Here is a 25,927-nt window from a genome sequence, read left to right on the forward strand (position 1 = left end):
TTACAGGTGGGGAGGGCCCGAGCCCGCAGGGTTGGGTCATGAGCCAAAGCTATCTCCCGGGAAGGGGGCCTGATTCTGGCGTCCGCCTCCGAGGCCCGCGTCTCAGATCCACCACCGTCCCCCCTCCCGCCGTGATGGGAACAAGATCTCCGGACACACATCCCTCCCCTGGACGCTCCCCATCTTTGGCCAGGTGCCCAGAGACCACGGCGGCGGCTTTGCACTCTGCGTGGGGTGGGGAAGGGAGGACAGCGGCCCCCTGAAGCCTTCATGGTTCGGAGTCCGTGGCCATCAGGGGTGGGCAGTGCTTGGGCTGGTGCTGCTGGGGAGAGCTGGCTTCTGAGGAACCCCAGGGGGACCAGCTGGATGTGGCCGGTTTGCCAGTGTGGCCAGTGGGTGGGTGCCTGGGGGCCTCGTCCACCAGCCACGTGGGGGACATGGGAATGGGAAGGAGAGCCGGCCTGGGGAGCGGGTCTGGGCCAGCTGGCCCTCACACCACCTTCTCAAGGTGTCCCTCAGGGCCCCTCTGCACTTGAACGACTCACTCCCCGCCCCTGCAAATCCCCCCAAAACCCGCGGGAGCTCTCTGCTAGTGGGGAGGAGGCCTGGGGCTCCCTTGGCCACTCCAGCGCCTGGGAGTGACTCACTCAGGGGTCAGAGGTCGTGGCACGGGATGGGTCTGGCAGATCCCAGCGTCCAGGCCCAGCCCCAAACAGGGTGGTTCCCAAGCTCCTCCCTCTGGGGGACCACCTAGCCCATCCCCCCCTGAGGGTCCCAGCACCACACCAGGCTCTGCGGGGGAGGGTGACTCATTGCCAGGGCCCTGAGGGCTGTAGAAGCCGCGGCTCCCGCGGCTCCGGGAAGAAAGACAGTGCTCAGGGTGAGCTGGCCCCGCCCGTACCTCCCCGCCCCGCCCGGCCCCAGTTCCCCTTCTCGAGGCTTCTCCCTTGGGGCCGTCTCCACCAGGGCGCGCTTAGGCAGTTGAGGCTTTGGCCCTTGACCGCTTTCCTGGGGGAGGTCTGCCGACCTGAGGGAGCCCGTCCGATAGCCTGGGTGTGTTATCTGAGCCGGCCGGGGGTCAGGACCCGTTTGGGGCTCACCTGGCAAAGGGAGGGGGGTGCTGGGCGGGGCAGCAGGGACCGAGGGCGCCCCCGGGCAGGGTCAGATTCCCGGCACCACCCTGCACTCCCGTCCCGCCCGCCTCCCCCGGGCAGGACAGTCTGGGAGGAGGGGACTCTGCGGGCGCCCTGACTTGTGGCCGGGGCAGTTGGGACTGGACATCCAGGTGAGCCATCTTCCCTCTCTCCCTCCCGGAGCTCTTTCCTGGGGGACCCTGTCGCTTTCCTGGAGGCCGGCTCGGGAGCTCGGCTCCTTGGCGTTTCTTACGCACAGAATGCACCCCGGTTGGTTTCGGGCCTGCAGCCGGGCGCCCCTTCTCTCCTCCGCCCCCTGCCCCCCCCCCCCCCGCCCCCGACTCTGCTCCCCTCGCCCTGCCCCCGAGCCTCTGGGCTCAGGCGGTCCCTCCTACCTCTGCCCGCGCTCTGGGAGGCTCCTTGTTCCGCGGCCACAAAGCCCCTTTGATCCTCTGCTCGGCTCCGAGCCATGTGACCCGGTGGGCGGGCCGCGCTCTCCGGCAGCCAGCGCAGCCCGACTCAGCTGCAGGGGTGAGTCCTCCGCTCCCTTTGTTCCTTGCGGCCTCGCACCGGCGGTGGCCGGGGGCCCTCAGGTGGTGCGGCCGCCCGGCGGTCCTCCGACGGCCCGGTGGCGGGGCCGCGCGCGGCGCCTCCCCGGGGGTCCCTGTCCCCCACCCGGGCCCGGCCCCCCGCTCCCCACCACCAGCCGGCGGGACGGCTCTGGGTCCCCGGGAGAGGGGCGGCGGGAGCTCGGTCTCCACGCGGGGCCCAGATTTTCGGCCGCGGAGCAGGAGAAAAGGGCTTTGTGTGGCCACAGCTATCTCTTTGTAAATATTGGGCCAGCTAAGCCGAGTGGCCAGGTCCTCCCGCGGCGGGGAGTTTCTCGCAGCCGGTTTCCCATTCGCGTGGGGCTTCCCTGGCTTCCAGGAGGCCCGGGAGGCACTCGGATTGGCCACCGCTGCCTCTTAAAATCGTTCCGCACAGATGGTCAGCCGTTGGGGCGGGCGGCTGGGAGGCTAGCTTTGGCAGACCCTGGACATGCGGGTGTCCCATCTGGTATGGGCGCGGGGGACCCTGCCGCGCTGTCTCCGGGTCCTGGGGATGGGGGTGGGGGGTGGGCATCTGGAAGGCGGCTTGTGCCCGGAGCATCCTGGGGGGCCGATGCCACTCCCTGTCAAGGAACGGGGCTGTGGGGGGGTGGGGGTGAGGGAGGAGCTCCTTGGGGACGTGCCTTCCAAAGAACTTTCCAGCCGAGACGATGGGAAATCCCCCAGACTAAATCCCACAGCCAGCCGGGCGAGTCCCCCGCCCCACTCGTGCACCAGCGCTGGGATGGCCGGGGTGCTTCAGAGCCTGTGCCCTCTGCTCCCAAAACTTCATCCCACTGTCCCCTGGGGATCGACTCAGCCAGTCCTGGTGTCCCTCTGCTTCCTCTCTGCCAGGAAGTCTGCCTCTTTTGTCAGAGGTTTGGGGGAGCATCTCTGCCCACCAAAGAGAAGTTTGGAATTCCTTTCCTGGAGGAAAATGTGCCGCCCAGGCAGTGGCTTCTGGCGGTAGGGATAGCACCCTAGCAGGAATTTGGTTTGGATCCCGCACGGAAAATCCTGTTAGGCAAGGACGGAGAAAAAGCCCCCCATTCCCTTCTAATCCCTTATGTCCCCTTCTAATCCCTTCTAATCACGTGTGGGTTTCCCACCTCGTTCATGGGCGCTTGGCCTCCGTGGGTGTTTACATAAATGTCATTTCTCTTCTGGCTGGCTCCCCGTGGCAACCCAGGGGGGCTCCTTTTCAGGAAATAGGAAGCAGAATGAGTTTGTTTGACCATTTGGGGCTGGAGGACCAGTGTCTGTGTGGGACCTCTTTGGAAGGGTGGGACGCTTGCTTCTGTCCCTTTGGGTCTCCTTCGGGCTCAGGTGAGACTACGGAGGGAGGCCTCTTCTGTGGCTGACCCCTTTTAACATCTGCGTTGTCGGTGGCCCCTCCTGGGCATCCCCACTGCCCCCCCCCCCCGATTAGTTCTGTGTTGGGGCACCTGCATCACTAATGTGTCTGCTGGTTTCTGTTTGTATTTCCGACAGACTGCTCTGTTTGACTGGCATCGTGTCAGGGACGGTGGCCAGTTCAGCTGGCGTGTGGGGAGGGCCTACTCTGTGTGGGGCACAGGGTGCTCTGAGACGTGGGAAGGGGGCAGCCACAAGGCCCCGCCCACCCAAGCCAAAGACAGCCCAGGTTGGGGCCCGTGGGTCATTCCCTGAGTGCCCCAAGCCTCGAGAACAGAAGCCCCAGAAGCCCCGCACCCCTTAAGGCAACCAGAGTCTCTGGGCTGACCTACCTCCCACCACCCCCTCCCCTCTTCCCCAGCCACGTACCCTCCCCACTTCCTGTTGTGTCATAGCCTGAGCTGTTCTTGTCAGATAGGATGAGACGCATTCCCCAGGGGCCTTCAGAGAAGGGGAAGACCCTATCCTTAAGAAAGCACCCCCGCCAGCCTCTAGCCTAGCTTCCTGTGTTGTCAAAGGCTTAGGAGCTTCCGTTATCCAATGCCCCCTGCACATTTAAGGCTCGGGCCAGCTTTCCCAGGCCACCCAAGGCGTTCTGGGCTCCCTCCTGCTCTCCTTGGCCAGGTGCACAGGAGGGATGACTTTATTTCAGGGCTGGTGATCTCGGAGATCACCGCTGCCCGCTTCCCCGCAGCCGAGCTCTCGGGGAAGACGCTTCCAGCAGAAATCGCAGCCCTTGGCCAAGACTCCATTCCCAGACTTCTGCCTTCCAGCGGCAGGCTTTGATTTGTTTATTGAGAGCCATCCTGGTTCCTTGGACAGGTAGGGACCTGCTCTCAGGCGCTCAGTGGAGCCTTGCGAGGCCTTCCCAGGAACGCTCCCCAGGGTGGCAGGCAGTGAAGTCATCTGTGCGGGCCAGCCCGTTCTCCGAGGAGCAGGCTGGGAAGCCAGGGGAGGCCCACAGCTAATGATAGGCCTTCCAGCCTGCCCGCCTTGGCTTGTCCCTGGGCTGGGGTGGGTGAGTGGGGTCCAAATGCCCCTTCCTCTCTTTCTCTGTTAGCGCCACCGGGAAGGGCCGGGCCGCCGGGCCCGGGAGTTCCGAGTTCTGATTCTAAGTTCGGGCCCTTGCCCTCTGGACCAGCCCGTTCCCACCTTGAGAGCAGAATTGGTGCTCAGCCCTCGGAAGCTGGTTTCCAGGAAGAGGGTCTGGGCCTTGGTTTGGGGGGCTGCAGCTTCTCACAAAGAGTCTGAAAGGCGAGGGTGAACCCGTCAGCTCACTCCCCTCTTCCTGGCTGTTCCAACCGAAATGTGAGTTTTAAACGTTTTAGTTTAGCTGGATCGTGGCAGAGGCACCCCCAAATTTCTTGTGCCTCTCCTGAAGCTGGGGGTGGGGGGGCCACCCTTGGGGAGATGTTGGCTCCCCAGCAGCCAAGGTGGCCCTCGGAACCCCAGCTCCAGGCTGGGGTTGAGTCACTGACACTGACCCTGCCCCTCCCTCCCGCCCCCCGCCCCCCCGCCCCCACACTTGGCCTTGGGGAAGAAGGGCTCACCAGGCATTGATTTCCTCCATTTTGCACCTGGCTTGCAATCCCCACTTCCGGGACCTGTGTCCCCAGAGGCCTGCCAGCCCCTGCCCTGCCCTGCAAATGCCAGGCACCGAGTGCCCAGTCATCTGAACGGTCATTGGAGTGTCCTTGCTGATGTCCCCAGCGGAGTGTGTCCTACCTCCCAGATACTTATCTCCTCCCTTATCTCCCAGGCTAGGTTCTAGGTGCCTGTCACCAGGCCTTCGACGTTGGGACCACAGATAAGATTTTCCTAGCTTGGAGCGGGATGGTGATTTCAAATTCACTCTCCTGCGTGGAGAACCCCACCCCCACCCCCCACACAAACACACAGACCGGACGGGGACATTGTGTCCTGTCTTTCCCTAGACTGTGGACTTGTATAGAGATTACATTTTATTGATCTCTGTCTGCGGGCCCCGGACCTCCCAGGAGCTTGCTCAGTTAACGTTTGAATGCATGCACGGTCAGCACGGTTTGCCCAAAGCTTTTCATCCTTTGTCCAAATCCTCTGGTTTCTGTACGACCAGCTCCGGAGAGCCTTACGAGAACAGCCCGTGGCCCTACTGTCTTTATACGTGCTCTCCTTGGAGTGTTTCTTTCTTTGGGATCTGAATACATCCTCCCGGTGCAGGGGACTGGACCGATGGCCCGGCCCCCACTCTGTGCCCTGGTTCTGGGGAAGTAGGGGACTGAGGACAGGATCCACGTTGCCACCCGTTGGCGGGTATCAGCTGTGGGCTCCAAAGACCCATGACGGGGGGGGGGGGCGGGGGCCCCCCTGGGTCGGAGGAAGAGTCACTGCTGTTTTGCAGACCACATGCTCTGCTAATGCAGGGCTGGGCCCTCCAACAGGGCCCGTCCTGCTGACCACAGTTGACTCCGGGCCCGGTGTGCGGAGCCCTCAGTCTTCCTCTTGGAGAATTTATTGAGGTGATGAGGCTGCCTCATGCCCTACATGACAGGTGGAAACTGAGAGAGTTTCTCTTTGGGGAACACGTAAGGTTGCCTATTAGGAATAAGTTTCTTTATTACAGAATAAATGAGTCTTTTAAAATTACTTCTTTTTCACAGAGAGACAGAGACAGAGCGTGAGCAGGGGGAGGGGCAGAGAGAGAGAGGGAGACACAGGATCCAGGCTCCGAGCCGTCAGCACAGAGCCTGACCCGGGGCTTGAACTCACGAACCGCGAGATCCTGACCTGAGCCAAAGTCGGACGCTCAACCGACGGAGCCCCCCCGGGCACCCCCAGAATAAATGAGTTTTAAGCTGATTCCTTGAGCCACCTCTGCTCCATGCCACCTCAGCCCAAGGCCGGTTTGACCTACGTCGATCCGAGTGCCCTCCTCACCGCCCCCCCAGAGCCCACCTGGCCAGCCGAGGGGCCGCTTCATGCTTCCTCTCTGCTGCTGAATAGTGCCCAACAAGCCTTGTTGGCACCTTCCTGTTGGTCTTCCCGCACGTCCGGAATGTTCCAGTTCAGGGCAGAAGCCCGTTGTGCCCTCCTCTGGTGCTTTCCTCCCCATCTTGGAGGCAGATGCCAGGACGAAGGCCTGGGAAGCAGGTCGGCCCCCAGGTTCAGTGACTTATCTGCTGATGCCAGATTGGCAGCACTGGAGCTGGGACACCCCCCCCCCACCTTCCCATGTGTCCCCTACTCAGGTGTAGAGTGAGCCCTCCCCGAGTCCCCTCTTAGGGCCCCAGCGGGCGCAGGCCCTTGGAGGCAGGATGTGGGGGCCATTCCGAACCAAGGGAACTCAGCGCCCAGGTGAGGCTCCCAGCGAGGCGGGCGGTGACTCTGGGTGGAAGCCGGGAGGTTGGGGAACAGTGAGGAGCCTGGCGGAAGTTCCTGTGGAAGGTGAGGGGAGAGGCGGGCAAGGGTGGGGCGGCCAGGAGACCCCTGTCTTTCTTTGGTGGAGACCTGGGCCCAGGGACCAGCCCCACCTCTGTGAACTTGGCATCAGCCGGCCACCTATGACCGGGTCAGCGTTTCCTGAGGCTCCTGACCAGCCCCCACATCTGCTTTGTCGACCTGCTCGCTCGCTGGGAGAGCGGCCCGCTCCCCAGATTCCGCGAGAGGATGGACATTGCAGGGAGAGCTTCACACGTGGGGCCAGTGAGACGCCTGGTGCCTGCCGTGCACCTGTCGATGGCCCCGCGGCCTTACACACGTGCCGCGTCACCTCTGAGCCGCCGTCCGGCTTCCGGAAGGCGTACCGCTTCACGGGGTCAGCACGGAGGTCACAGAACCTGGACGGGGAGGTGCCAAGTGCGTGCAGCCCCTCACCTGCCGTTCTCATGAGTCCTGACCTCGGGGCGGCCCTGGGCTGAGCAGGGTAGGGGGATCCACGAGGCAGGCCTTCCAGAAGCTTCCATCCCAGTTAGGTGGCAAGTACACACCAGCTTGGGTGGCTCCGTCAGTGAAGCGTCCGACTCTTGATTTTGGCTTGGCTCATGAGATCGAGCCCCGAGGTGGGCTCTGTGCGGACGGCCTGGAGTCCGCTTGGGATTCTCTCTCTCTCTCCCTCTCTCCCCCTCCCTGCTTGCGTTCTCTCTCTCAAGAATAAATAAACATTTAAAAAGATGCACCAGCTGTAAGATGAGAGGCTCTAGGAAGGTGTCCTAGGACCTGCTGGGGGGGGGGGGGTCCCAGGAAGCAGCTACTTTGCAATTGGGACTCAGCAAAGGTTTCAGGGCCCGGAGTGTTGAGATGCTCCCTCTGGGCTCTTTGGAATTTCGCTGGAGACACAGAGGAGAGCAGCTCAGGGGCGGCTGGGACCACAGGGGAAATTTCAGGGAACATGTGGGGGTGGGGCGGGGGCATGGGCGGGGCTGGTGGGGGGGTGGGGCAGAGGAGGGGCTGGGGGGTGTGGTGCTCACCTGTCCACATGGAGGTGGCACCCCTCAGCAGGTGCCTGCTTCCTGCTTCCTGCTCTTCCTGCACAGAGTTCCTCAGCTGACCTTCGCCATCCTTCCAAAGGTCTTGGCTGCCTCCCCAGCCTCCCCCCGGGCTCACAGTAGAACCGGAGCACCTGGTCAGTCACACCTTGCCCGTGTGCCAACAGCCACTTCTGTCTTCATTATTTCCTTATACATTTGCCCAGCAACGCGTTTTGGACACCACTCAGCAGGAAGGGGCAGAAATGCTTCTGGGCCTGAAACCCAGGCCTGGCCTGCTCACATCTCCTGGGGCCCATCGTGGGCCCGCGGGAGGATGAGCCAGTGGCCTCTCCCTGCACCTGTCGGCTGCTAGATCCCAGATTGTGGGGGAGACGTGTGAGTCAGGGATGAGAGGCTGGTTCTCCGAGGGCCTCCGTGTTTGTGGGGCGGTTGGGGTGAGGACAGTCCCACCGTGTGTGCCGCCCTGAGCTGGCCCCTTGCCCTGGGGTTCCCTGGGGACGGCTGGGGAGTAAAGCCCTAACGAACGCCACGGGGCACTCGGAAACTCAGGCGCTAACCTTGAGCCGCCAGAGACCTCCCGCCCCGCCCTCTCTGGGGCCTTTGCCGCCCCGTAAAAGCGGGGCTTCGGTGAATTCTCTATGACTTGTTTCCACGGAGGCTCGTTCAGCAGCATCCTTCGGGTTTGGGACGGGACAGGGCGAAGCTCGGGCCTCTGACAGATTTGGGGTGGGTCGTACCAGAGATGGCCCAGGATATCCGGCGGCCGCCCCCGGCAGCTGCTGGCTCCTGCCATCATTTCCGCTGGGTCGGCTGGGCCCGCGCAGAAGACTGAACACCTGCCCGGTGTGTGCGTGTGCGCGTGTGTGGGGGGGGGCCTGGGGCCTGCTGCTGCTGCTTCACCCAGTTGGTTCCGGTACGTGTAAGGGGTCGCAGGTGTCCCTGCATCCGGGAGGGGAGTGCTGAGTGGGTTTTCCCTTGTCCCTCCTGCCCAGGGACCCTCTGTGGTTGCTGATTGGCTGCGTTTGAATCCCAGTCTCCCCTCCCTTCAGGTTGAGGTTTTGGTTTCCTTCTGTATTAAAGGGGGCTCCTAATGAGCACCGGTGGGGTCAGGAGCAGAGAGGGCAAGGGGGGAGTCGCAGGGCCAGGGAGCCTGCCAGCGCCCCCACTCGCCGGGCTGCAGAGTTGGGGGGCACCTGGAGGCGGGGTGTTGGATCGGTGCTGGGAGCTGGCCATGGACGAGGACACAGCCCTCACCCCTGGTCATTGGGGAGCAGGTTACCTGTTATATTGCTGTTGTTAGGAGCTTTATTGAGATACGCTTCGCACGCCGTTAAAATTCAGTCGTCTAAAGTGTACAATTCAGAGGTTTTTAGCGCGTCCCAACGTTACCCAGTCATCACGACTAATTCCAGAACATTCTCATCATCTCAGAAGAGACCCTGTTCCCACGACTAATTCCAGAACATTCTCATCATCTCAGAAGAGACCCTGTTCCCACGGACAGCTCCCTGCCCCCAGCCCCTGGCAACACGAAGCTGCCTCGTGCCTCTGTGAACTTGCCTGCTTTGGGCGTTTTATAAATGTGGAATCAGAGGACAGGTGGCTTTTTATGCCATGGTGTCTTCAAGGTCCACGTGGTAGCAGGGGTCAGCGCTCGGTTCCTTTTCCTGGCCGAATAGTGTTCCACGCGGTGGTCCCGTCCTGTGCTGCTTATCCCTTCATCAGTAGCCGGGCATCGGGGCTGTCGCTGTTTTTCAAGTGCTGTGAATCATGCAGCACTCGATGTTGGTGCCCCTGTCTTGGTGCGGACTTGGGTTTTCACCTCTCCCCGGAATTGCCGGTCGTGCGATAGTTGGTTCGCCAGCGCGGGCGGGGGCGCGCCCTGTGTCCCCGGCGGGGGCGGCGGGGAGGGGGCAGTCGCTGCTCGCTTCTTTCTCTCCTGCGCTTTCCCCCATGACCTGTCTTGAGTCTGTGTCTGGGCGATTCGCCAGGGGTCCTTTTGTTTCCTTTTGCATCCAGCGGTGAATGGGCTTGTGGATGGGTTTGGGGGTGGGGATGGGGGTGGGGGCACAGAGAAGCCGTTCGGGTCTGCAGCTGAGTCCTGGAGCCGACTTCTGGTTTCCGTGGGCCCAGAACTAAGGAAGGTTTGCATGTCTCTTCTCTTCTCTTCTCTCCCCTCCCCTCCCCTCCCCTCTCCTCTCTTTTCTCTCTCCTCTCTCTCTCTCTCTCTCTCTCTCTCTCTCTCTCTCTCTCAGCTGCAGCAGTGAACTCCCGCAGTGTGAGAGAGGAAGTGGGTGGAGGGAGTGGCTGGGTTTTGTGTGACCCCCTCCTCCTCCCTCTCCCCCTTCGCCCCTAGAGGAAGCTGAGGGAAAGGAGGACTGGGGTGTGGGAGCGGCCTTCCTTTTTTTTTCCTGAGAGAACGCGCTCCCCCTTCCCCCACCGGCCTTGGCCCCGGGGAGACCTTTCCTTCCAGGGAGGGTGGAGGCGCGGGGGGCTGCCTCTGGGGTCCAGGGAGGGGGCGAGGGCCACGGCATCATCTGCAGAGAGCCACCGAAAAGTGGAGTGAAACAAACCCGTGTCCATTGTCATCTGAAACCACCGCGTGAGCGCAGAAAGCCGAGGCCCTTTGCCCCGCCTGCACCAAGGCGCCCGCTCCCCCCGTGGCCCGAATTGAGCGCCCCAGGAAGGGCCCACTTGGCAGGGCCGGGAGCGAGCGGTCAGGCCCGGGCCAGGCTCCCCTCCTCCCGGCCCGCAGCTGGAGGGCCCTCTGTGCCGCACCAGTTCACAGGCAGAAATTACCATATGAATGTGGCTCCTTCCCGGAGCCTCGGGGCGGAGGGACCTGGGAGGGGACCTGGGAGGCGACGGGCTCCCACCCCTGTGGCCTCCACAGCTGCTGCGATCTCGGGGAGGACGCCTCAGACCGTTCCCATCTGCCGGCAGGTACCCCGGGGGGTGTGGAGGGTGCGGGGCCTCCTGGGGTCTGCCTGCGGGCAGGGTCCCGTGAGGGTGGGACCCCCCGGACTGGTGTGCTCCCTAGTTTAACTTTCTTCCGTCGTCACCTGTGTAAGAGCCCTGTGGATCTTGTTATTTTGGTCTCGTTTCGAGAGTCGCGGCCCGTTATCCCCGGAAGCCCAGGATCCCGTGTGATAAAGCGAGTTTGAGCGCTTTGCAGACTGAGAAGTGCCCAAGCCCAGCCCAGCCCTGGGGGTCAGCGCTGCTCACTGGGCCCAGCCGGCCCCTTGCGTCTGGTCCAGGCTGAGCCCCTGGGCCCCGGGACTGGGTATGTTTCCAAGACTGGTTGTGTCAGAGTTAATAAATTCTCTTTGCCAGTTGTTCTAACCACTCTTCAGTCTGGGCTGGAGGCAGGTCACGTGTAGCTGCTGGACCACAGATTAGGGGACAGCAGGAAGAGTCACCCTTGGGCTATGAAACTAACCGACTGACCCTAGTTCCCAGGAGGGCATGTCTTCCGGGGTTGCCCGGTGACCGACAGCCTGGTCCCTCCACGCTGGGGACTCGCTTGTCGCTGTTGCACTGGCCAGGCCATCTGCAGCGGTGGGGAGCGGCTTGGGGCAGTGACCGGGGTGGTCCAAGCCCCTGCCCACCGGCATGCCTGCCCCAGGCCCAGTCTCTGCCCACCTCTCCTCCTCCGGGCGCCCTTCCCCCCCATTTCCTGAGCAAAATTTCCTGAATGGGCAGGAGCTGTCCTCGGAAGTCCGTCCATCCGTCCATCCTTCCTCTTCGGTGCTTTGTGGCTCCAGAGGACGACGGAGACTGGAAATGGTTAACATCCCATTCCCATCCTGCCACATGCCGAAGGCCGTGGGGAAGCCCGTGGGAGAGGATGCGGGCCAGCAGTTTGGGGCCGGGCCGAGAGGCGCCACCCGGCTTGGCCGGGGAGCAGGGGCCGGCCCCTTACAGTGTTCTGGGAAGAGAGGAGGAAGGAAGGGTAGCGAGTTTCCTATTCGTTCGTTCATTCACTCACTCATTCATTCATTCAACAACTGGGGAAATGAGGGGTTCCTCCAGGAGCAGAGCAGGAGAGAACCTCTGTGAGGAGCCTTGTTCGCAGAGCCGGTAAGAGCTGGGGAGACAGTCCATTCACCCAAGCTGGAGAGCTGGGTATGGGCTTCTGTTTTTGGTACAGCTACTTAGAGCACTGACTGGGCACTGTTCCGTGTGCTTCGTAAACAATCTTGTTTGATTCTCCCAGGGCTCTCGGGAGGCAAGCAGTAGTATTGTCCCAATCTACACAGAAGAAAATGGAGGTGCGGAGAGGTTAAGTTCCTTGCTCTGGGTCACACAGCGAGTGTGATGGTGGGGGGTGAGGGTGGAGGGCAGGCATGGTGATGGCTTGGGTGGTGGGGGCAAGCAAGGCCGCCACCTGCAGGGATGTTGGGCTGGAACTGGTAGGACTTTGGGACAGGTGGTTGGGTTTGGGTGATGGAAGGGGAAGGACCAAGGCTGGGCCCCCCAGATTTGTAGCTGTGATAACTGGACGCCTGGAGGTGCCATTTACTCACGTGGAGGGATTGGGGGGCGGCCTGGAGGGTCAGAGTTCAGTTTGGGGCACGTTCGGTCTGAGACCTCCAGACTTCACTGGGCGGGAGCCACAGATGCTGGTGCCGGTGGGGCCTCGGGGCATCTCCGCTGAGCTGGGACGGACTCAGAGGGACGGTCAATTGGCATCAGTGTGTGAACCGGACAGAGGTTGGCCTGTGACGCTCAGGGGCTGGGCAGAGTCGCCTGGAGAGAGTGTCCAGCCGGGGGCCAGGACTTCCAGGTGGAAGGAGAGCCAGCAAAGAGGCTGAGCCCCCCAGCAGCCTCGGACAGAGGAAAGGCAGCGGAGGCCTGCGCGGCTAAGAGAAGAGAGCGTAGCAGGAAGGAAAAGACTGACTGGGGTGCTCAGGGCTCACTCCCTGCAACGTAGGGTGAGGGGTGACCCCTCAGTACTTTGTTCCGCAGAGGTCTGGCAGCCGTGTGCACTCAGAACCACCAGTCCAGAAGTACGCCCCAGCTTTACGCCCCAGTGCAGACAGGAAATGGGCTGTGCCCGCTTCTCTCTGGTGTATGACCCAGCCCTGGGCTCATGGGTGTCTGCACCCTGCCCACGGCCAGCGACCCCCGCCCGCCCCCGACCCCAGGCGGTGTTTCAAGGGCGATGGAACGTCCGCCCCGAGGGGTAACTGGGCAGCTGTCCCTGCACATGGCTTTTTCCTGGGGGAGGGCCCCAGGTAGAGGGGTGGCTATGTTTCTGACATTCCTCCGATGGGCGGGCTCCCCGTCCCACGTTCCCCTACTGGCTTCAGATGTGTCCTCAGAGTTCACAGGGCCTTTCTTGGGCTTATCCTCGGAACGAGTGGCTCCCGTAAGAGCGCCGGGGAGCAGTGGAGTCTGGGACATGTGGAATCGGAGCGGCCCCGCCGGCGGGGGGGGGACGCGGTCCGAGTAGGAGTCCTTGCTAATCCCCAGGCCCCGAGCCCACTGCTTCCAGAACCTCTGCTCTCCTGAGCAGGAAGGGCCCAGAGGTGGGAGAGAAGATGACTCCAGCTCTCTCGCCACTCCTCAGCCCGCAGCCAGAGCGACAAAGGGATGGGGGACCTGATTCAAGGGGGTCCAGGGCTGCTGACTCCCTGCCTCAGGGGTCATCTGGTCAGGCTTCCGGCCCAGGAATGTGGCCCTCCCTGCATGGCCCCCGCGGGCCACACTCTGCCTCCTGCAGCACCCTGGGCACGAGGGAGATCTTCTGCTTAGCCCCTGGCCGGGGGGTGGGGGGGTGTCCTGTGGCCCCCAGGGAGCCCTGTTTCCTCAGATGACTTCATCAGCTGGGGGAGGCGGGACCTCCAGCGCCCCCAGCCTCTGTCCCTCTGGTGAGGATCTGCTGACAGTCCCGCTGATAGAGGGGACAGGGGGAGGGGAGGCCTCCCCCCACCCCTCCTTAGCGGGACATCCCTGATAAGAGGAAATTCTACCCTGTGACAAATGGCCAGTTTCCACCCATCCACGGGGGGAGAATCTTTTCTTTCTGCTTTTAACTTGGCAAATATTTGCCAAGAACTAACAGAATCTCTGTGGTCAGCCGGCCCCTTCAGACCCGGTGGGCGGGCTGGCCCGGGGTTGGATTCTGGGTTTGCTTTGGGGCGGGGACCCGTTGTGCTGGAAGGTTCTCTGGGGTGGGAGGAGGCTCTGTGTTGGGGGTGGGGGGGGGGCACAGTCCCTGATCCTGCGAGGCCAGTGGGTAGTGGAAAATGAAATAAAAAATGAATCCTTGATGCAGGGAGTCGGAGGGCTCAGCCCTGGCCCTGGCCCTTCTGCAGACTGCTTTTTAGGAAGTGAACCATTCTTGCAGCTCGGAGCCTGCCCTGAGCAAAGCCCGGGGTCTCCGAAGGGCCGCCCAGCCCAGCTGAGAGCTCCCTGGAGGAGGAGAAAGAGGTGGCCAGGCTGCAAATAGAGAACAGAAGAAGGCCTCTTCCAGAAGCGGGTGGGGCGGCATGGGGAGAGAGGTGGCCGCTGTCCAAATCTGACTTCGCCGACTTGGGCCAATTGAAACCGTGTTGGCAGAAAGGGAGAGCTTCTTGAGATTCCTTCCTGCACAATAGAGGAGAAGCTTGCTTGAACGCGTTTGGCGGGAGAAAAGCCAAGCCGAGGAGCCTTGGCGGGCAGTGAGAGTGGGGGAACCCCCCTCCCCGCCCCGGGGCGCCTCGGGCCCCTGAATGAATGAATGAATGAATGAATGAGTCGGGTTGGGATGGCACTGTCCCTGCCGTGTCCCCTCCTGGGTCCGCAAAGGGCATGGGGTCCTTGGAGATGTTTATTCATGCACACTTCCCCTGAGTCTCCTCACACAGAAGCTTTAGAACTGGAGTTTCGGTCTCCTCGGAAAAGGGAAGGAGGGCCGAGGGGGGGGGAAAATGCAGCCCTTTGCATTTGCAAATCCCTCCTTTCTCCGGAGAGGCTCCAGCCTCTGGGCTCCGTTTCTAAAGCAGAGTTTCAGGCCAGAGGGCAAAGTCTCAGATTTCTGGCAGCCCCGTTCCTGACCAGACTGTGACGAGCCGCTTCCTGCCCCGGACAAAGTGTGAAGTGTAATTTGATGTGGAATTACTTCTCGAATCAGATGAGGCATGTGTGCTTTTCCGATTCCCTCCTCGATCCCCACCCGCACAAATTTGCAAAATTCGGCCATTTGTATTCAGTGTTTCCATCTTTAGAAGGGAACAGGAAGTTCCCCTGCGACATTTATGGGGAGTTTGTAACAGCCCCCGGCGTAGGTGCATGGGGGACCCGAGGAAGAAGGAGCCGAGTGAATGGGAAAGGGTCCTGTTTTCAGAGCCCCGCAGGAGTGACGCCCCGTCCCGAATGACACTGCTTGTTCTCGCTGGTCCTTGTTGCAGCTCGGGGAGGGAGACCCCCTGGCCATCAAATATTTGTTGAGTGAATCTACATTGTGGTCCTGGTCCCCTAGGGCCCCGGGATCTTTTTCCACGATCATTGTCGGCAGCCATTTCTTTGACGTCTCGGTCCAGGGCCTTTCTGCAGCCCCCGAATGTGGGTGTGCCTGGCCCCACGGACTTGCCATTCTCTTTCCTTCACCTGTATTCCCCAGGTTGACTAAGAATAGCGCCTCCCTCCCGTGTCACTGATACCAGAAGTGGGGAGTCATCTTGGAGGCCCCTGTGAATTTTGTCAGTTCCACCTGGACCTGGGGCGGCCTCTAGGAGCTGGGGTTTTAGGATGAAAATGGGCATTTTGCTGCCTGCTAGGATGGGTCCATCTGGGAGCTCTGACGGGGCCCCTGGCGGGGGGGCCTCTGCGGTACCAGGGTTCTACATCAGCGCCCCTGCCCTGGAGTCCCCTGGAATCTGGGACCCCCACACTGCTCCCTGCAGCTGTTTTAGAAGAGCTTGCCCAACCAGGCTTGACCTTTGAATGACTTTGCTCCCAGGTTTATGAAGATTAAAATCCTAATGCCCCTTGGGGCGCCTGAGGGGGCTCAGTCGGTTAAGCGTCCAGCTTGGACTCAGGTCACGATCTCGCGGTTCATGGGCTCAAGCCCCGCGTCGGGCTTTGTGCGGACAGCTCGGAGCCTGGAGCCTGCTTTGGATTCTGTGTCTCCCTCTCTCTCTGCTTCTCTCCCACTCACGCTCTGTCTCTGTGTCTCTCTCTCAAAAATAAATAAACGTTAAAAATTAAAAATAAAAAATTCCTAATGCCCCGTGAGAGGCCTGGTGCCTCACTAAACAGGATGGGCGGCTCCTGGGAGGAGAGGGGGGGGCGAGAGCTTCAGTCCCTGCCCCAGCGGCACCTGCTCGGGCTCTGCTGTCAGGAACGCACCCCTCCTTCTGCTTTTCCGTGGTGCTGGAGGACCTGGCCTGTGGGGTCACCCTGCCTGCGTTCAAATCCTGGCTCTGCCGTCCATCCACTCGCGCTGGGTCATAATAAGCCACAAAAGTGGGCCTCAGCTTCCTCATCGGAGACTTGGGGTAATGCCCGTCTCTAGCTTACCCGGTCCTTGTGCCGTGCACGTCATGTGAGTTAGTGCAGGTGTGGCATTCACGGTAGCACCCAGTGCATGGTTAGTCCCCGGGAGACATCGGCTGTTGTGATCAGTGCCTCCCTTTGTTCCTTCGTTCATTCAGCATCGCGTTGTGGACCTGCCTCGTGCCAGGCACCGCTCTAAACGTGGCAATACACGAGTGGGCGTGGCGGATGAGGGCACTGGTTTCCTGACTGCCACGTCGGGGGACATGTGGGGAGAGGAAACCACACACAGCGTTACTCAGTCACTGTGGAGACACCTCCAAGGCTGGGTGTGGGCTCAGCAGGAGAGCAGCGGGGACAGGCCAGGAGCTGCCGGACTGGGCAGCCACCCGGGGAGGGAGACGGGAGGGAAGGAGCAGCTCTGGTCACTCCGGGCACTACGTGCATTGGGTCCTCGCCCACCTTCAAGAAGCCTCTTTGCGGGGGGCAGGGGGCAGGGGGCAGGGGGCAGGGGCTGTCTGCGTCCTGGCCATGGGCTTGAGTGCTCTGCTGGGGTCTGCAGATGTCCCCTCAGCCTTCACTGCAGCCTGTGCCACTGTCCCCGAGGGTGGACTCCACGTGCTTGGGGGGGGGGGCAGCCGTCCCAGAACCCCCACTGTGTACACTGTTCTGCGGTGAACTTGGACTGACTGCTGGGTCACCTGGGCTAGGGTGGGGTGGGAGACAGAAGGCTTACATGTCTGGACATGTGGTTTCCTCCAGGAGAGAAGTCTAGGGGCTTTGGGGCAAGAGGAGTCCCTGGTGCCCTGGGAACCCCGACATCTGGCCCCGAGTGGGTCTACCTGGATCTCCTTGGTGACTCTGGTTCCCTTTGTCGGCCGTTGGGTAGCCTTCCAGGCATCCGTGGACCGGTTGGCCTTGCTTTCTGCCCAGGCGCTGTGGGTGGTGACTGAGCAAGGCACGTTCAGACACCGGGATCAGTGACCCCCGGCTCCAGGAGCCAGGCACGGAGAGGATCGGGGTGAGATAGGGAAGTGGCATTGGCTTTGCCCCGAGAGTGTTGTCCTGAGAGCCTGGTGCCCTGTGGATGCCCCTCTCCTGCTGGGAGCAGAGTCAGGCAGTGGCCCGGGGTCGTGGCCCCAGTAGAGCCACATCTGCATTTGACAACTGATGCTCCGGGAGGATGGGACTCGTGGGGACCGGCAGCAGGCCGCCAAGGGGGGACCCCGGGGTGCTGGTTTCCCCATCAGGCCTGGGGTGCCGTGAGGGGCTCCAGAGGTGTCCCAGCCCGAAGAGCTGCGCCCACAGCCCTGGTGGTCCCGGGGAGCTGCAGGCGACCATCCGATCCCGTCATCCTTGGCCGGCCCTGGGCTGGGGGAGAATTTGTCACTCGGCGCCCAAGTCACAGCCCCGGCTGCGGGCACACACAAGAGCGAGGTCGCCGGTTGGGGCTGGGCGGAGCCCTGCGCTTCCTTCCTGCTTCAGGGCCCTGCCGCCCAACTCCTGAGAAGAGGCCACCCAGCAGGTATCAGTGCTGAAGGAGGGGGCAGGCGTGGCGGGGCTTCCCCAGCAAGGGAGCGGTCAGTGGGGCAGGGCTCAAAACGGGGACCAGTGGAGAGAAATTGGCAAGATTTCCTCCCCACTGCCCTGGCTCCCCGCCCCCGCCCCCCCCCGCCCCCCCCCCCCCAGGAAATCGCCCTTCCTGGGAGATGCAGGGCTGCTGACCCCGGGGGTGCCACCTGGCCATACCCGGCCTCCAGACCTCGGGCCTGAGCGTGGCATCTGGGCCTCAGCTGCCCGCTGTGCTGTGGGGCCGGCCGGCGGGCACTCGTGGGCCCAGTAGGGTTCTTTTAAATCCAGCTCCCCAGGCAAGCTTTTTGCTTTCCTTTCGTAATATGACAGTTTTATTGAGATCACAGTTCCCCCATCGCTCAAGCCACCCGTTGAGAGTGTCCAGTTCAGTGGCTTGTATTCACAAGCTGTCATCTCCGTCCGCATCCAGAACATTTTCATCACCCCGAAAAGAAGGCCCCTTCACATTGAGCAAGCACTCTCCCTCCCCCAGCCCCTGGCCGTGCGTGCTTGCTTTCTGTCTTCATGGATTTGCCTGATTCTGGGCATTTCACATAAATGGAATCATACGTGTGTGACCTTTGGCGACCGGCTTCTTTCAGGGAGCATAATGTCTTCGAGGTTCGTCCGTGTCGTGGCAGGTGGGAGGACGACGTCACGGCCTTTTGTAGTTAATGTGCCACTGGTATACCTGCCACATGTTGTTTATCCGTCCACGTCCTGGTGGATGTTTTGCATATTTCTAGAGAGCCACTCTCGGGGCTAGGAGTTAGGGATGCCACCCCAGCAAGCCGTGGCGTCAGGGTCCAGGGGCTCTCAGAGCGGAGAGCAGTGGCAGAGGCCGTGTGCTCAGGAACCACATGTGGCCCGTTTTCCCAGGTGGGCAATGCCAGCAGGGTAGGGGACCGGCCACAGGCCACGTGGAGCTGGGGCCACGACCCGAGGCCCCTGGCGCCTACCGTGCGGTCTGCAGGGAATCACCGCGCCTCGCTCTGACGACAGGATGACCGTGGCACTTGCCCGAACCACAGCCTTGCTGACGGTCGACTGGCTTCTCTTCCTCAGGAGGCTGGATGCCCAAAAGAATTCAAAGCGGGGACTCAGATCCTCATACAGCCGTGATCGTAGCAGCGTTATTCACGACAGCCAAAACGGGGGGACAGCGCGAGTGTCCGTTGACGGATGAATGGATAAACAGAATGTTATCAGGCAGAAAAAGGAAGGAAGGTCTGGCACCTGCTACGGCGGGAACGGGCTGTGAGGCCGTTAGGCTCGGTGAACAAAGCCAGACACAGAAGGACCGTGCCGAATGAGGCCCCTGGAGGAGTCAGATTCACAAAGCCAGAAGGTCCACTGGAGGTCACTGGGGGAGCGGGGCGGCACTGAGTGTTTGATGGGCACAGAGTTTCTATCCAGGACGACGAAAAGGTTCTGCCATCTGATGGTGGTGACGGTTGCATGTCATTGGGAATGCTGCCGAACCAAACAGCGAAACAGGGTTTAAATGGTCAAAACTTTACGTCCTGTGTCCGTTACAACAAAGGAAATAATTAGGCTGGAGGAAAGTTTAAGCCAGGGTGTAGGGTCACCTCAGCCTGTGTGGTCCCTGGCCTTCCTTCCATCGGGGAGATCCAGGGGCATGGAGGGCAGTGACTTCGCCCTGGGCCTGGGAGCCTGGGGGCAGAGCTGTTGGCCCAAGCTGCCTGGAACGGGGTGAGGCTGCCCCAGGGAACATTCCATCCTCAGAGGAGGGGAAAGACCCGGGAAGGCGGCATAGGGAGGGTGAGGGTGCGGCAGCTTGTCCTCTCTCTGTATCGCCTCCTGGCCAAGAGGCAGCCAGGAACAATGAGAAAAGGCAGGTGGTGCTGTGTGGCCTTGAGTAAGTTACTTAACCTCTCTGAACCTGACTTTTCTACTTTTAAAATACGCGGTTCCCTTTAGCTCACGAGGGTGCAGTGAGTGTCATCTGGGACACAAATGTGAAACTTAATTGTTCTGTGTGGGGAACTCCCCTTTCCTATTAATAGCATCTCATGAAGTTTGGGTATGAAACAGACGTTGAGGTGACAGGGCCATTTGAAAGAGAATGAGGCCCAGGCCCCAGGCAGAAGTCACTGGGGGGTGTGAATTAGACACAGGCCTGACCAGGGTCATGGAGGGGCTGTGGGCCAGCCTCGGCCGCAGAGCCCTCCTCCACCCACCCTGCACCAGGGGGACACTCCCAAGACCCCATTCATTCCATGGGTGTCGAGTGTCCCCTCCCTGGACACTTCTAGAGGTATGGCGTGGGGCATCCCCCCAGGTCTGCTGCCATCCTCCCTGGGGCTCCCGGTCTGTGTGGGGGACACGGACAGTGATCACAGGTGACAGAAGCGAACGTTTCAGGAAAAAAAATCACTCTGGGGACCTCAGTTTCCCTACTTGTAAAAGGAGTCGTTTGGACTAGAATTTTGTGCTGTCCACGCGCAGCTTTTTACATTTAAATTAATTAATTAATTATTTTAACGTGTATTTATTTTTGAGACAGGGAGAGACAGAGCATGAATGGGGGAGGGTCAGAGAGAGGGAGACACAGAATCTGAAACAGGCTCCAGGCTCTGAGCAGTCAGCACAGAGCCTGACGCGGGGCTCGAACTCACGGACCGCGAGATCATGACCTGAGCCGAAGTCGGACGCTCAACCGACTGAGCCACCCAGGCGCCCCATAAATTAATTTAAATGAAACAAAACAAACAATTCAGTTCCTCAGTTGGCCTGGCTACATTTCAAGTGCTCAGAAGTCACAGGCGAAAACAGTGGGCGGGTCTTCGGGTCTTCAAAAAATTAAAAATACGGCTGCCGTGTGATGTGGCCATCTCACTTCCGGGGTGACCCCGGGGGAACTGGAAGCAGGGTCTCGATGTTTGCACGCCGGTGCTCGTGGCAGTGTCATCCACAAGGGCTGAAACGTAGGAGCAGCTCAGGTGTCCACCGAGGGATGAACGGATGCACAAAATGTGCCTTAGCTACACGGGGACCTCTTTGCCTTGAAAAGGAAGGAGATCCTGGGCGCCTGGGTGGCTCAGTCTTAAGCGTCTGGTTTCGGCTCAGCGCATGATCTCACGGTTCGTGGGTTCAAGCCCCGCGTCGGGCTCCGAGCTGACAGTGCGGGGCCTGCTTGGGATTCTCTCTCTCCTCCTCTCCTGCCCGTGTGCGTGCACTCCCTCTCTCTCTCTCTCTCTCTCTCTCTCTCTCTCTCTCGATAAACTTTAAAAAAAAACAAACAAAAAGTCCCGATACCTGCTACATACAGCACGCGTGAACCTTGAGGACCTTATGTTAAGGGAAATAAACCCACCCCCAAAAGGACAAATATCACGAGAGCCTCTTTATACGGGGCCCCCTAGTGTAGCCACGTTCAGGGACAGTAGAATGGAGGTTGCCAGGGCCCCGGGAGAGGGTGGGGAGTTCGTGTTTAACGGGGAGAGGGTTTCAGCTTGGCGACATGGGGAAGGGTTCTGGAGACTGGTTGCACAACAACGTGACTGGGCTTAAGGGCGCCGAGTACGTCTAAAGAAAAGGATCGATGGTGCGTTTTACGTTATGCGTATTTTACCCCGATTTAAAAAACGGCCCCGTGTGGCCACCCGGTTCGACCGCACAGGCATAGAATCTCCCATCACAGAAGTCGTTACGGACGGTGTTGGAGGAGGGGGTTCCTGCAGCCAGGCCCCGGTGGCTGTCCGGGGAAAGCAAGTGTTCGGAGAAAGTGTCTCTGGGCAAGTTAGCCTCATGGGGCCTCTGCTCTTTCCATGCAGGTCCTGGCCCGGACTCCAAAGCCTGCCTCCCGGCCGGGGCACAACCCAGCCCTTGGTATCCTCACCTGTGTGGAGGCCAGGCCCTTCCCTCGGTGGGTTGGTGGGAAGGACGGGGCTTGGCGTGTCTTTATTATCACTTCCCAGACAGGGCCCTGGTGGGCAGGATGTTTGCTCTGTGCTTCGTGGGTGTCGGTGCCTGCAGAGGGACCCAGCCAGAGCAGAGGCCGGGCGGAGGAGAGAGCCGAGTGGGGTTCAGGGGGCGCCCCCCCACCACTGCGGCTCGGAGGGGGCCGTGGGTGGGGGTGGGGGTCCGGCCCAGGCCCGGACGGAAGGGCTCCCGGCCCCGCAGGCAGATGGAAGCAATTTTCGGTCACGCGGGGCGGGGCTGAACTGCCCTGCAAGACGGGGCCCCAAGTCTGTCTCCAGGAAGCAGCCCCACAGCCACATGTTCAAGGCCAGATGCAGCTCTTGTCTTTGTTTATTTAAAGATTCTGGAGTGCAGGGACAGTTTCTCAAGAGGGAGCAGAGGCAGATGCCTTCCGGGCGCCGCTCGGGGGGAGGCCCCGCGGCTGTCATCGCTGCTTCCCGGGTCCCTGGCCTTTCCCTGGCCTGGGGGGCGGGGGTGGGCAGTGTGGCCCCGGGCGGTCCCTGGCCGTCGTCGTCGTCGTCGTCGTCGTCGTCGTCGTCGGTGTCTTCTGTTATTTGCTGGCTCCCCTTCCCGCGCGGTAGGAATCACTGCGCTTTGCGTGGCTGAGGACACGGGGAAGTTGAGCGACCCTGCGGATGACCCACCCACGCTCCCGTTTCTGGAATGTGTGAGCTGACCATCCTCGTTATGGAAGGGAAGGGGGCCGGGCACCCCCACCCTGTGTCAGCTCCCTCTGACACGCCTGTGAAGCAGAGGTGTGGCCGCCGAGGTGCGAGCCGGCTGGGGCCACTGGGGTTTGGAGGCGGGGGTGGAGGGGGAGAGTCCGGTCACTTCCCCAGGAAGTGGAAACCGTTCATCCGAAGCCCCGCGGTGACTCTGTGGCCTGCTGCCTCCCAGGGCAGGGCCAAGAGGGCACGGCCGTGCCTCCTCCCCCTGCCTCCCTGCCCCAGCACACACCAGGGTCCTGGGGCCGATGGATGCCCAGGGGACAGGTCACGACAGCCAGTGTGCTTCCTTCCCGTGTGCTCGGGATGCGCCGGGAGACCCATGAGCGGCCCTGGAAAGGCTCCATGGCGGTTGGGGGGGCGGGAAGAGCCTGGCCCCACCGGGGCTGAGGGGCTGGCCCAGCAGAGGTGTGGTGGGGCGTGTGTGGCACGTCTGGGGCTGCACCGGGACGCGGCCCATGTGCTCCCGCCCCACCCTGGTGGGGACCGGTTCCACTGGGTGAGTGCCCCTCAGGTCCCCACTGGGTGCCTTCTGCTCGTCCCTTCGCTAGGCCTCTGACCTGAGTGTGTGGACTCCTGAGGGCGGCCAGGGGAGGAAGGGGGACAGGGAGGCAGGTTCTGACCCACAAACCAAGGAAGCTGGAATTATTTCTAGAAGCTCTGTCCCATCTGCCCGTTCATAGACCTCGTCCTGGTCTGAGGGTGGGGGGCACACAGAGGCTGGGCAGGGAGAAGACCTCCGCCTCCGGGCCCAGTCCAGGGTGGGGGGGGGGGGGGCGGGTAGGGAGCTGCCACAGGGCCTCGTCTGCCTGCCATCGCCCGGGAACAGATGGGCCCCGGGGGGAGCCTACTCTGCGTCCAGGGCTGCTGGCGGTACCTGGGATTGAACACCTGTCACCCGAGAATGACAGGAGTGACGGAACAATGCTCGCTCCCTCCCTGGCTCACAGGTTGCCGCAAACACTTGGCTGTTTGACCCCAAGGGTCCTGAGGCCTTCTGGCTGCAGCAGGTGTTGGGGCCGATTTGAGTCAGGGAAGGAGGTGGAGAGGGCCCACCTGGGTGCCCTGGGGCAGGGTGGAGGCTGGGAAGAGGAGGGCTGGGGGTCAACTCCATCCTGGAGCTGAGCGAAGGGCTCTGCGGCCCGTGCCTTGTGTGTGTGTGGGGGGGGGGATCTTTAGCGCTGGGGTGTTCCAAAGGGGTCTTTGGGCAACTGAGCCTCAGTTTCCCCATCTGAGAAACTGGCACGGTGGTCGGAACCACCCGAGGATGCGGGCGCTTTGCCGATGGTTGTGTCCGGCCCCCTAACGCCCCCACTCTTCTCTCCGCAGCCCCCGAGGCAGCTCCGGGCTGCATTGGCGACATGGCCGACACCCCCAGAGATGCCGGGCTGAAGCAGGTGCCCGCGCCCCGGAACGAGAAGGCCCCCGCGGACTTCGGCTATGTGGGCATCGACTCCATCCTGGAGCAGATGCGCAGGAAGGCCATGAAGCAAGGCTTCGAGTTCAACATCATGGTGGTCGGTGAGCATGCGCCCCACACTGGGACCCAGCCCCGTGGGCCGGCCCCTTGGGCTCCGGGGCTCAGTCTGCCCTTGTGCAAAATGGGTGTGGACACGCCAGGCCTGCAGGGCGCGTGTGGCGTTGTGTGTGTGCCCGTGTACCTGCCAGGGGGGCCCCAGCTTCACCCACGCCTCAGGGGGGGGCCTCCTCGTAGTAAGAACCCGAGACCACCCGGCTGGTCTCCGACCAGTGGCCTGCACCTTCTGCCGAAGCATCACCAGGCCCAGCCCTGGGTAGGGCTCTGCAGGCCTGGCTGGTGGCTTCCCGGTGGCCCCACGAGAACCGGACGGCCACTAGGGGTCCCATTCAGTCCTCGCAGAAACCCTGTGAAGAGGGTGCCCCACTCTATAGGCAGCGATGAGGCCCAGAGAGGGCCTGACGAGGACTCAGCTCACAGAGCAGAGAGAGCGGGGGCTCAGTTCCTCCTCCTCTTCCCACGGCAGGGCCCCCACCACTGAGACGCAGCTGGGGTGGGAGGGCACCTGTTTGGGGGTTCCGTGGACCCAGGGTAGAATCCCACTTTTGCCCGGACTAAGCTGTGTGGTGCTTGTCCTGTCTTCCCCGGGGCTTCTCCCTGCCTCGATTTTCTCATCCGTAAAACGGAGTGATCCTGACCCCAAAGGGCTGGGAGGGGCAAATCAGTTGTTATTGTGTGTGGCCCCTACGTGGTCATGGGCGCTCGGGAAGCAATAGTGCTGAGGGTGATAATAATAACAGTTCCAACCTTTTCTTTTTATTGTTAAAAAAAATTATTTTAACATTTATTCATTTTTGAGACACAAAGACAGCGGAAGCAGGGGTGGTGGGGGTGGGGGGTGTAGAGAGAGAGGGAGACGCAGAATCCGAAGCAGCTCCAGGCTCTGAGCCGTCAGCACCTTTGATGTCGCTCTGCCCCTGAGCGTGGCGGGGACACGCCCCGCGTGGTGGTCCGTGGGGGGAGGTGGACGGGGGAGGCCGATCCCTGGCCCGCTGGACAGCGTCTCCCGGGATTCCCGGCGTCGGCCTCCAGCATCCTGGGAGCCCGCGCTTTTCCTTGCCAGATGATCAAAGTCGGAAAATGGGTGTAATTTAATTTTTTTAAATATATTGGTTGGCACGGCCTGAGGCAGCTCAGGGAAGGGGTAAAGCGACGGGGCTGCAAGCGTGGGTCTTGTGTGCGCACGCGCACCCAGTAGACACCCTGTAAGCACCTGCGGCTGGTCCCTGTGGGCGCCCCCAGGTCAAGGGCGGGGCCCTGGAGCTAGGCTGCTGGATTCCGGTCCCCACGCTGGGCTCTGTGCCTGTTTTCCCCTCCATCAGATGGGAGGGTGACAGCACCTGGGTGCGGGATGCGGAGGGTTACACAGCCACAGTCAGAACAGCGCCCGGTGCACATCGAGGGCTCTGTGAGCGGGACCTGCGGGTCCTCAGCAGTAGCAGCAGCAAGGCCAGCCCTAGATTCTGACAGTTGTGAGCAGCAGGGACCTTCCAGCCACAGCTGAGTCCAGCACATCCCCCCTGCTGTGGGAGGGGACTCGGGTCAGGTGAGGTCTGGACACGCGGCAAGGCCAGGAGCGCTTCTGGGGCTCGGGGGCCGCCTGATGCCCCGGGGGCTCGCTGGCCAGTCAGCCTCTCAGCTGCAGGGTCTGTTGGTGTGGGCACCAGCCTGTGGCCGTCCCTGCTCTGGGCCCTGCACTTGGCCTCCCCTGTGCTGTTCTGCATCTCAGCTCCTGCTGGGTACTCTGGGTCCCTGCCCTGCTACAAGCCACCCACCACGAGAGCCGGGCCACCACCTGGGCATCCCGGCCCTTCTTCCTGACCGGGGGCCCCCGCTGAGGGGTGCTGGGGGGTGGGGGGCACCGCCCAGGTATCGCTGAATCGCAGGGCCCGCTGATTGGCTCCCATCCCCTCCCCAGGGCAGAGCGGCTTGGGAAAGTCCACCTTAATCAACACCCTCTTCAAATCCAAGATCAGCCGGAAGTCCGTGCAGCCGACCGCGGAGGAACGCATCCCCAAGACCATCGAGATCAAGTCCATCACGCACGGTGAGTGCCGGGGTGGGGGGG

At 61.7% G+C, this 25,927-nt stretch overlaps 1 protein-coding gene across 9 annotated transcripts in view; it reads left to right on the forward strand.

Moving 5' to 3' along the window:
* The window catches only part of SEPTIN9 (septin 9), a 148,185-nt gene that overhangs the window by 113,277 nt on the left and 8,981 nt on the right, over positions 1-25,927 (forward strand). For 5 of the 9 annotated variants that reach the window (XM_027052328.2, XM_027052326.2, XM_027052329.2 and 2 more), the window contains 2 exons: positions 23,652-23,843; positions 25,778-25,906. In XM_027052328.2, the coding sequence (XP_026908129.1) occupies positions 23,652-23,843; positions 25,778-25,906 (321 nt within the window). Of the gene's footprint in view, positions 1-1,031; positions 1,054-1,139; positions 1,286-1,527; positions 1,665-10,262; positions 10,543-23,651; positions 23,844-25,777; positions 25,907-25,927 lie in introns of those variants that run through there. The other 4 variants (XM_027052330.2, XM_027052331.2, XM_027052333.2 and 1 more) reach the window with 4 other exon arrangements.

Source organism: Acinonyx jubatus, chromosome E1 (assembly GCF_027475565.1).
Source record: "Acinonyx jubatus isolate Ajub_Pintada_27869175 chromosome E1, VMU_Ajub_asm_v1.0, whole genome shotgun sequence".
Lineage (NCBI taxonomy): Eukaryota > Metazoa > Chordata > Mammalia > Carnivora > Felidae > Acinonyx > Acinonyx jubatus.